Source organism: Solanum verrucosum, unplaced genomic scaffold, assembly GCF_900185275.1.
Source record: "Solanum verrucosum unplaced genomic scaffold, falcon-dt-bn FXZP01000207.1, whole genome shotgun sequence".
NCBI lineage: Eukaryota > Viridiplantae > Streptophyta > Magnoliopsida > Solanales > Solanaceae > Solanum > Solanum verrucosum.
The window spans coordinates 4060895-4072692 of NW_026019996.1; the positions used below are offsets into that span (position 1 = coordinate 4060895).

Below are 11798 nucleotides of genomic sequence, written 5' to 3' on the forward strand. Positions count from 1 at the left end.
AATCATAATCCTTGAATCCATAATTCAATTCAAGGATCAGTTAAGAGTCAAGTCAAGAGCAGTTAAGATCAAAGTCATGAGAATTCAAGAGTTAGTAAGAGAAGTTAATTTCAAGTTTTCATAAGTATTTTACAAACGTTTTAACTTTGTTTTAAGATTTAAGTTTTGAGTTCAGTAAAGATTAAAGCTTGAAGTTCATTTGTTCAAAAGTATATGGGGACTATGTATTCCCAAAGAGTTTAAAATGTTTTCACATTTAAACAAGAAAGGAAACCTCGATTTCCAAAGAGCTTTCGGGCTAATTGTCAGAAAAGAGTAAATGCTTTCATAATTAAGCAAGAAGGGAAACTTTGATTTCCAAGATAGCCTTTGAGCTAAGTTTTTGAGCTCTAATCTCAAATCACAGAAGAAGTATGTTTTTAAACATAAAGAAATAATTATATTTTTGGGAGTAGTACTGAGCACTGATATGGGAATGAGAGTTCATATTAACTCAAGTCTCCATAAACCATGTAGCCATCATGGGTAGAAAAGGGTCATACTTTTTAGATGAATCCTTTTCGCATAGACTAGTGGATCCACTTAGTGAGTTAGCTTCCTATATCACGGTAAAGTATAGGATGGGCCTCGGCAGCGTGAGGTAAAGCGTTGTATCATCACTATAGTTCTTAAGTGATGGTTGTCGGTTAGAGAAACTCCCACAACAGTAGTATCATGGTTCCTCAAAGGGTTCTTCTTAGTGTGAATGGGGGTATGGAACTTCATTTATGCATTGCACAAGTAGTGATTATGAATTGACAACATGTTTTCAATAGTTTTTCTTTATATTGCACTTGTTTTAAACTGCTTTAGAATGAAATGAGTTTATTTAAGTATTCAGGAGTTGAGAAGAGTCAAGGTAAGTGTTTCTTTCATAATCTCTTTCGAGCCTATGTTGTTTAGCTTTCCAACTCGCATACTCGTACATTCAATGTATTGATGTTAGTTGGCCTGCACCGTCTTATGATGCAGACACAAGCAATCAGGATCGGCATCCGGCGCATTCATTGATCTAGTGAGCAGTTCAGAGTCTGTTGGTGATCCTCTTTGCATTCCAGAGGACTCATTTACATTACTTTCAGTTTTAGTATTAGTTCATTAGGATGTCGTGGGCCTGTCCCGACATCCATCTTAAGTGTTTAGAGGCTTCATAGATAGTCAGACAGGTAGTTAGTTAATTCAGTTGTCTTTACTTTTCATTTCATATGTTAAAGACTTGAGTTTGCCTTAATGACCAGTTGAATGTTCCTTTATGACATTCTAGTTCCTTAATAAATGTTTATGTGATGAGTTAAGTCTTCTGCTGAGTTAGTAAGCCAGACCAAGGGTTCGCTTGGGGCCAGCAATGGTTTTCGAGTGCCGGCCACGCCTAGGGTGTAAGCTCGGGGAGTGACAATTTAACTTCAAAAGTTATTTTATACGGGCGTGTCAGAAATATTGAGATTAATCTCATATTTGTGTCAGTATATCTAATTCCTTATATTTTGAAGTTCTAATTGTATTTGAGTCTCATTTTGGTAAACTTCTAGAAAATTCCAAGAGTTTAACCTCTTAGACTTGAATAGATTTGAAGTTTGAACTTGTCTTTCCTTCTTAGACAAGGGGTGTATGGCCCATGTCAGGATATGCCCAACATGATGGGAGGTTTCAAGGGGAGGAAAAAACAAAAAACATTTTCTATATAATCTTGGTGTAACTGAAATGGACATGTTACCCACTCAACTCTATTCTCTTGCATGAACAAAATGGATTAACTGGGAACAGTTCCAAAAATACCTGCAGCAAAAAATACCATGTCTTAATAGGAAAAGAGAGGCGCTCTTTAACTCTAGGCACTCTTTGTCATTTCTATACGTACTCAGATTGAAACCAACCTGACTTGTCTTGGCATTCTTCTTCTTACAACCCTGATTAAGTCACTTGATTATAAGATGAAATTGCAAAAGAGAGGCACACTTCAATTCAACAACAGAGTCTATTTCCCTTTCGGGAGGAATACCAGGAATATCATCGGGAAACACTTATGGAAACTCATTTATAATCGCATCTGACTCAATATTAGGGGTTTTAGAATCGTATCCCTTACCCGAATAAGATGATAAATGTCACACCCTAAGTCCCATCGAGATGGACATGTACCCGATGCCCTAAAGACCCGAGAGAACAACCTTATAACTCTTGCTTGTAATACATCCAACAATGAATTTATAACTCTTCGATAAGTGTAAGCAAAATACTCTGATAGAAGACCAACATAGATAGGCCCAAAATAGATATACTTTCTTGATCATTGAGGCCATAATTACTAGAAAGAAGACATAATCGCGCTTTACTTTGACATTAGTCTACAAATCCTCTAAATGATAGATACCTAGCTTAGGTCAGGACAGTACCCCATCATACCCTTAACTAGAAAAAAGTATCAAATATATGTTAGAGACTCGACAAGCTCCGAATAAACATGGAGCTCACCGAAGGCAGCTGAGTATCACATGTTAATGTAGCATCCCACCTTAGAAAGAGCTAAATTTAGAAAGCACTAAATTTGAAATAGCTAAATTACAAATTTTGCAAATTTATGCTAAGTTATAAGTTTTGGGTCACCTTCAAATAACCATAACTTTTAGTACAAGATGAGTTAGGTGGCCTATAAGTATCAAATGAAAGGTCTTGGAATCCTCTTTCCAACACCACTGAGTTTGTTAATTTTTGAGTTTGGATGAGGGAGATATGTCCAGTTAAGGAAAGTTATCCGAATTAGTGAGGAATTTTTTAGTCTTTTCCTTACCCCATCAGCTTAAAACGTTTTTAGTACTATTTTGGGGTCAAATCTGATTTGGGTCAGTTTTGATAATCTCAAATACGCTTAGGGTTTTGAGAGGATTTCAAGAGGAGCAGAAAAGAAGAAAAGTTCAAGGCGTTCGTCAAGATTCGGGAGATTCATCGAGGGATTTCACCAAATTGAGGTATGTAAACTTTCATAGTGTTGGGTTCGTTCACCCATACGCCAATCATGATTTACATATTTGAATTCATCCATAAAGATTGATAAATTTGAGTTCTTGATGAAGTTCTTGAAGTTTGTGATTTATTCTTTAAGTATGAGGTTTCGTTGAGTTCTTGCGATGAGAATCTTGTGTTGAGTGTTGTTCTTGAGTAAATTAGAGTGGATTTCATTGTAATTATGTTGGGTCTAATAATCCATAAGAGTTTGAGGGGAATCGTTCGATAATAGAGGAGTTAGACATGAAAACGAAGCAAGAAAATTTGTCAAATTTCTGGAAATAGCGGTGGTTCGCCACGCCACTCAGTGCGCCCCAAACAAGTTTCTATAGTTTAAGTCCTGGTGCTCCGCGCCACTCAGTGTGCCCCAACCCATCTTTAGTAGTTCAGGGGTTGGCGCCCCACGCCACTTAGAGCGTCAGGGTCGCCAGGTCCCCTACTTTTTCGTCCTTCTTTCCATGTGAGTTCACTCGAATCGTACCTATGTTTTCTACTTTATATCCACACTCCAAATTGTCTAAACATCGAGAGATCATCTATAACATGAAATCATAACCCTTGAATCCATAATTCAAATTCAAGGTAGAGTTAAGAGTCAAGTATTGAGAGTTCATTAGAGTCATTTTGAGAAAAAAAAATTACAATCTTTTAAAACTTGTTTTAAGACTTGAGCACCTGAGTTTGAGGATAAGTAGAGTTGAGTTCATTTTCTTTAAAATGATATATGGGTACTAATTATTCCCAAAAGTAAATGTTTTCACATTTAAGATGAAAGGAAACACCGATTTCCAAAAGAGTTAATGAGAAATTTTGAGTACTATCTCTTTTAAGATAAAAGTTTTGAGTAATAATCTCAAAGTTGAGGATGAGGAAATGTTTTTTTTAAAACATATGAGTTAAGTTATATTTTGAGAGTAGTATTGAGAACCGATATGATGGAGAATTCAAACAACTCACAACCCCCATAAATCATGTAGCCAATGTGTTTCATCTCTTATAAGTTGATTTATGGATGAATTCAAATCTCTTTTCTTTTTTAGGCAGTTTTTTTATTCTAATTTTCTACGTGACATATTTACAAAGGTTAAAAGATATTTCAGTAGATTTGACATGACCACACAATTCAAAATTACTCTTTCTTAAACTCGTGTCAAATCAAAATAAGATAAACAACTTGAAATGAGAGAAACCTAATAGATAATAACCACCACAACTCTCTCCTAAAGCATGTTTGCGTCGCATCTTCAAAAAATTGCCTTCCGCTAATGGGCTAGATTACTTATGCTCCGGCCAGCACCAAGTCATTACTTACTCCCTCTGTCCCAATTTATGTGACCAATTCTACCATTGACGGTAAATTCTTCATATATTTTTTAAATATTTTGAGCTGTCAATTATTGTGGCTTAATGTACTTTTTATGTAGATTACAAATATATAAATTTCATTTCAAAAAAATTAAAGATGTCATACCCAAATTTCTGATCAAACTTAATTTGTTTGACTGACGAAAAATGAAAGTATCACATAAATTGGGATAGAGAAAGTACAATTTTTAGACTATAGGGAAAGTGAGGGAGAACTCCATTGCCTAAATAAGATTGAATTATACGAAGCAAAAGAATTACAAATTCATCTTTTACTCATTTTTTTCTCCTCCGTGGATTGATCGATCGATGTACATGAAGTCAACATATATATGGTAGTACTCATTAAATTCGAAAAAAAAGAAGAGGTACTCCTTCATATATAAAGTGTAATCAAGTCATGAAATTGAATATCGTCCGTCAAATCTTGTTTGTCAGGTGCCAATGGTGGTGGTGGTGTTTAAAAGATACAAGTATTTGTCAATCGCACTTGTAGGGACCGCAACATTTACCTTCACAGAATCCTTCTGATCATACACTGGCAATAATATACAGTACCTATCACAGCAAACTGGCCCTACTTCAACAGGCCTCCCCATTCCTATGTCAACTTTCTCTAATCCCAGTTTTGACCATTGTGACATTATTAACACACCTACTGAGTCTGGACTCGTTCCATTTGAACTCACTGATTCCACCACTTCTCTAACGTACTCATCGTCTACTCGCTCTTTTGCTCTTTTCACTAATCCAACTGCGTATCCCAATCCCTTTTCAACTAAATCTCTAGCAGAAGATTGAGCGCATCCTAAGACGAATCCGTTACCGTAGTAACCGATGGGCAAGCTTGGCTGCACTCGATTCCGTATGTTGATGGTAAATAATAATTTTAATGTTTGGTTGGGTGGTAAATTTAATGATGTGGCCCAACTCTTCCATATATGAGCAGAGAGTACTTCAAACGAAGTACAAGAGGATTGGCTGTATGTTAATAATTTCTTCAATTCGTTTACTCTGCTCCTGTTGAATGTAACTGAAGTAGGTGCGAGTTGAGAAAATTGAGAATCAAAGTTACAAAGATCAGGTACTTTCTTAAACTCGGGATGATTTTGTTGATAAATGCGCTTATTATAAATGTTTGGATCCATCAGATAACGACTCCATACTTGACGCTTTAATTCAGTGAATTTTTGCTTACCAGTAGCTAATTCAGCGAACAAGTTGAGGAACTCAGCACTACCAATTCCATCACAAAGACAATGATTAAATCCAACGCCTAACGTCGCCGATCCATCGGATAGCCACGTCAGCTGGACAACTAATGGTGGGGCCCCTTTAAGGACGTCGGTTACTTGTAACGACAACAGCTTCCGCCACTGCGTGTTATGCCGGGGAGCTCCTTCAAATTCTTTCGCCGTGAGATCGGAGGCGGCTTGTATGAAGGCCGCACCCTGAGCTCTGCAGACCACTTCAAGGCCTGCTGAGCCGTTTGTTCGAGCCCTGACTCTTCCGGCTAAGGGGTAGTAAGGGACCAGGGCTCGACCAAGTGCGGCTTTGATACGGTTCACTGCAGCTGGTTTATCTAATACATGGCGTGAGGGCTTGTAAACTAGCAAATATTCGATGGTGAAGCGCAAAAACAGCTGAGAATCCAAAGCGGAAAGTGGGAGAACTTGTATAGGGGTTGGCTCTGAAGGGGTGATTAAAATAGCTTCCTTTACAAGAACAGAGCTTGACATTTTGGCATCTAACTTGTTATGAAGAAATATGTGAATATAAAGCTACAACTATATCCAATAAAGAGATGAGACTATATATAGTGATACAACGTGTACGGTCTATTCTGGCCCAGTAGTGGGTTAAAGGGTGGGTGTGGGTTTGTACCTTGTTATTTTTAAAGGCGGATGTTACCGCCCTTCAAATTTATGTGTCAATTTTGAGAGTTAGAACATGTTTTTGTTTATTTGAATTTTTTATGTGTTTGTTATATATTTAAAAACATTAAATAATTTGATTTATTGTGTTTTTAGATTGTTTTCAAATATACATATGACTTAAAGAAAATATAAAGTTTATGTGTCTAAATTCACGATTAAAGATTATAAATTTGAATTTCAAATTTTAGTTACAACAACATAGCCAGTGTAGTCTATACAGTGGGGTCTGAGGAGGATAGAGTGTATGTATATGTTATCTAAACCTCAAAGTGGAGTAGAGAAGTGTTTTCAATAAATCAGTGGCTCAAGACAAAGATAGTCTAGAAAAAGACATAGCTAAATATCGAAATTTAATTATGGCGCTTAATGGAACGGAGTATTATTGTTTGATTATTGTTTTCAACTCATTTATATATCGACGTATGTTCTTTAATTTAATTTTTAACGTCCCCTCATTTGTTCTTTAATTTGTTTTTTTTCAGACTGGTTTTTTAAAATCAATTTTCTAAAATTTATGATCACAGATTATTGTTCTTATTTATACGGATTTTTGAATGGGAGGGGTAGAGAAGTTTACCAATAATTAATAATTACAAATTGAAATTAATAAGTATCAAATTATGTGAAGAATATTGCATACCAAAAATTAAAAAGTATTTTTTAATTTAATATTTTAATCATATTAAGATGTTTGTTAAATTATTCTAATCTTGACTTTTAAAATTATATTCTTCCGTCATATTTTATGTGACACTATTTAACTTGACATGGTGTGTAAGAAAAAAAAACTTTTAGAATTTATGATCTAAAATAATTATTAGATATTTATGTGGTTGAAATTATTTCAATAAGAATAATGAAGTATCTTAAAATTAAATTGATTCTAATTATAGTAAAAGTGATATTATTTTTAGAATAAACTAAAAAAAAGGACACATAAAATTAGACGAAGAAGTATTAAAATAATTAAATAAGTGCTAGTTATCTAAACATGTATAGTATTTGAGAAAGTGCAATAGGAGTCAAATAATGTTTATCCATTAACTAATTTTCTTTTCATTTCTCCTCTCTCTCTCTAGCGTTTTAAAGATTGGTGCAAGATTCTCCTAGCGCACTACTTTATGGAAAAATAAACAAAAATTTAACTACAAAATCAATTGAAACAGCTCGGCTTTCACCTTTCTGTCTATTCGGTCGGATGGCCATGAGGCCCATGAAATGACATAACTTTTCAACTCATTCATTTCATTACAAAAGATTCCATAATACCAATATTATTATAGACCCTCAACTTTCAACTAATTTTGGTTCCTCTTTTTGTGTCTCATTCATAAAATAGCACAATAAATATAAGGGATAAAGATACAAGTATTACGATCGAAATTTCAGAAACATATCTTAACTAAATTAAAGTCATATTATCTCCAAACTCATTTGTTTGTAATTTTGTATATCTTTTCGCTTACGCGGCACACTCCGTGACTCCACGTAATTGAGGCGCATGAGAGATGTTTGGATGTCACGTAAGTACAAAAGGTGTACAAATTTTTTTTTAAAAAGTTCGGGAGAGGAGAGAGGTAATAGGACTTTAGTTTAGTTAATGTGTGTTTCTGAAATTTCGATCATAGTATAGGAATACTTGTGTCTTATCCCTAAAGATAAATTATTAGTTGTGTGCTAGGCTTAAAAAGAAGAATACATATCCATGCACACATATATTCCAAATTTTAGTTTTATTTAAATGGCATAAACTTAAAAGTTACATATATATTATGATATTAGCAATAAGCTATGTCAAATATTTTGTTTCAAAATAGAGTACAATTTTATAGCACTTTATCTACAATCACTCCAAAGTTTTCATCACCACATAAAGATTCATACACATCAAATTTCACCTACTACTATTAGAAACAAGAAATGAGAAAGTATGGAAAAGATGCTCTTGTTGCCATTTCTATATCAGCACGTTACACGCTATATGCGGATATAAAGAGTGTTTTTACATATTAGTAAAAAATAATAATATACTATATTCTAGACCTCTCCGTATAACAAATGCAATCTGCTCTATTATTATAAACAAATAAATCAGAAAAACCAATTAAGTTTCGCTCGATGCTTGAGTTTTTATGCAATTAATTGTAGTTCTTTGGTAGGTTAGGAGACCATAAGACAAATTAATTATACCACGAGTAGAGGTTTTTAAAATAATGGTGTGATAAATTAATGCGCTGTCTGTGGAATGAATTGGGAGTGAAACTATTTATCTAATGATGCAAAATTAGGAACCATTTGGTGTAACGTATATGTAATATATAATATAATAATCTCAGGAAAATAATGCATGACTATTTTATCCTGCATTTGGTGGGAAGTAATAGGTCGTTCTGGGGTCTTCTTGATATACAAGGTGGAATAACTTATCTCAAAATAATTAATTTCAGGATAACTTGTTCCCAATCAAAAGACCCTTGCTTTGTCAATCTTATTTGTTTATCCACTTTTATTTTTAATATTTTGAATACTTTGAGAAACTTGTATGTCCGTTTTGATTTTTGTATACTACTCTTTCTGTCATAATTTACGTGACACATTTCAGATTTTGAAATTTAAATAAGTTTATCTTTGACCGTAAATTTTTCATATACCTTTTAAATATTTTAAATTTATCAATTATTGTGACTTATGATACGTTTTACATAGTTTACAAATATATAAATTTTATTTTTTTAAAATGAAGATTCCATTAGAAAATTCTCAGTCAAATTTAAATTGTTTGATTCTCAAAAAATGAAATATTTAACATAAATTGAGACAGAGGGAATACTATAAATTTGAACAATCTTTTGTTTAAACAGTTTAAAATGAAGTAATTAGCATATTCTTGTTTCTTGGTGGAATATATTAAGAGAAAAGTTATAATATAAATAGAGAGACAAAAGGTGTCGCGGGTGTATTGGATTAATGATTGATATATCGGAGCAAAGGAATATGTGGAACATGGGGCGATTGCAGCAACGGTACAGTAGAAAAGATAAAAACACATCGCCATTTGCAAACAGATTAGCCATGTGCTCATGACCAGAGATGCGTTAAGGACAGCCTGTGGACCACCCTCGTTTTTCTGGAGGGTCAGTATCTTATATATGTATGGTCACCACCTTTCAATTAAGGTAATAGTAAGACCTACGTATACTCAGAGAAGATGGAGCCACGACAATAATGATGGAGCTAGGACAATAATAATAGTGGGGGTTTAAACACACAATTTTAGTGTGAAAAAGTGTTTTCATAGCCTCTAATTACTTACCATTGAGCCGTCAATAAGTTTTGTTAGAGAATTCACAGGTTAATAAACATATATATTATACATGATTCAACTAATTAACGAACAACTAATTATTACATATATATATTGGCGGAGCCAGAAAATTCACGAAGGGTGTCCAAGTGGTAATGTGAACCCGCTCTTCTAAAAAGTGAAAAAAAAATTGTTACTATAGTGAGATTCGAAAACACAAACACTTTAAGTTCGTGTGTCTTTACTCTTTCAAGGCGCTTGAAATCACTAGATTACATTATTGTTGTGTCAAAGGTATCGAAAATATGTTGTTTAGCTACTTTGTTTATTATTTTACTTGTATATACGGTATAATTTTCCTGAATGGTGTCCAGTTGGACACCCTAACATAAGGGTATATATATATATATATATATATACACTTCTAATTAAACAACTATGCATTTAGATTTTTCAAATCTGACTTCAGAAAAGTTTTTGATGCTAAAGTTAGGCTAGAGTAGCATTCCAAGCTTTGAGAAGGGAATCTTAGCAAAGCATTGCATAGAAGAGCTAGCTAGCTACAGTCTACAGCCAGGTGAAATTTGGTGCAAAACAACAGCATTTAATTTGTCTCATCCTAGCTTTATCATCTGCCTTTTAACTAAGCGTCGATGATTCTGCATCCCTATGATCCATTGGAGCCAAAAGAGTGGACTTGAGGAATATTTCACAAAAAAAAAAAGTTTTTACTTTTGTGGAAGGTTAGATATTACTCAAATACTTTTTTGTAGAATTTGTGTATATTACTTTTAGGTACAGTGAGTGTTGGATTTAGTATGGGTGGAATGACTTGAAAGATCCTTGTACTTTATTTCCCTTTGTTAGTTAGCCTCTCTGACTTATTATTGTCAATTGATTTCTCAAACCCATTAAAATTCAACATTTAAAATCCTTTTCTCATCCGATAAGTGTGCATGTAATACTATTGATTACAAGTGAAACTTCACGTCATTTTAAATAATACTTAAAAAGTCACTCCCTCTATCCTAATTTATGTGGCACTTTTCATTTTTCAAGAGTCAAACAATTTAAGTTTGACCGGGATTTTGCGCATAGAATCTTCAATTTTTTTAAAATGAAATTTATATATTTCTAAACTCCGTAAAAAGTACTATAAGTCACAATAATTGAAAATTTAAAATATTTAAAAAATCTATGAAAAATTTACGATCAAAGATAGACTTGTTTGAATCTTGAAATTCGAAAACTGCCACATAAAATGGGACGGAGGGAGTAAATGGTAAAAAGATCAACTAGGCCACTTTTGACAAAGCCATGTTATTCGTATTTGCTCAAATTGAGTGTCAAGTTCATGAAAATATAGGCTAAAAAATTTCATTTGACTTAAAATTTTAACTAAAAGTTCACAAACACAAACCCAACAAATCTTAATTACAAATTTCAATTATTTTCAAAAATTCATAATATCAATTTTTCATTGTTCAATTTTCTTCAAGCTTATCAATAAAGTTTTTTTAATCTTTCAATACCCACAATCACCCTTTACGTTAATTTATACCCTCTCCTCCTCTTTCAACTCAACTAAACACAAACAATTTTCTCAATAAGGATCATGAACTGGTCCACGATGTTGTTATGAACCATGAGAACTCTAACTCGAACTGTAGAGACCACTGGTCGCATGACCACCCTTAGATGTCTGCATAACTGCATGAACTGGTCCATGATGTTGGAAGGAACCACCTCTCTTTAAGGATCCTCTGCCACCAGATGAGGCACCTAAAAACTGACCGTATGTATGGGGCCTCTTATCCCTCATATCTCCAAACTCCTCACACTTCAGCAACTACACCTATTTGGCGGCTCCCACTACGGATTTAAAGGAAGCCCCCTTAAGGGATGATCTGAACACTATAGAATGAATGGGGAAGGACAATACCCACACAAACCTGTGAATCCTTTTGGCCTCATCCAAAATGATGGTTAGGCCATGTCTATAAAATTGATAAAAATGAGTCTCATACTCTGCAACTGCGACACTCTCCTATCTCAATATCTCGAATCTCATTCAGACTCCAAGGGATACAACGATCATATAAAACATAAACAAATACCTCCCAAGCCACTGACAGAGATCCAGTTGGTAT

General features: G+C 34.0%; 1 protein-coding gene across 1 annotated transcript; it reads right to left on the minus strand.

Annotated features, from left to right (window-relative positions):
• Window positions 1-4681: 4681 nt before the first annotated feature.
• LOC125819261 (alcohol acyltransferase 9) lies at window positions 4682-6185 on the minus strand. Its single transcript, XM_049498730.1, has one exon. It carries the CDS (start codon window positions 6144-6146, stop codon window positions 4842-4844), a length of 1305 nt encoding a protein of 434 aa, XP_049354687.1. The 5' UTR covers window positions 6147-6185; the 3' UTR covers window positions 4682-4841.
• Window positions 6186-11798: the final 5613 nt, after the last annotated feature.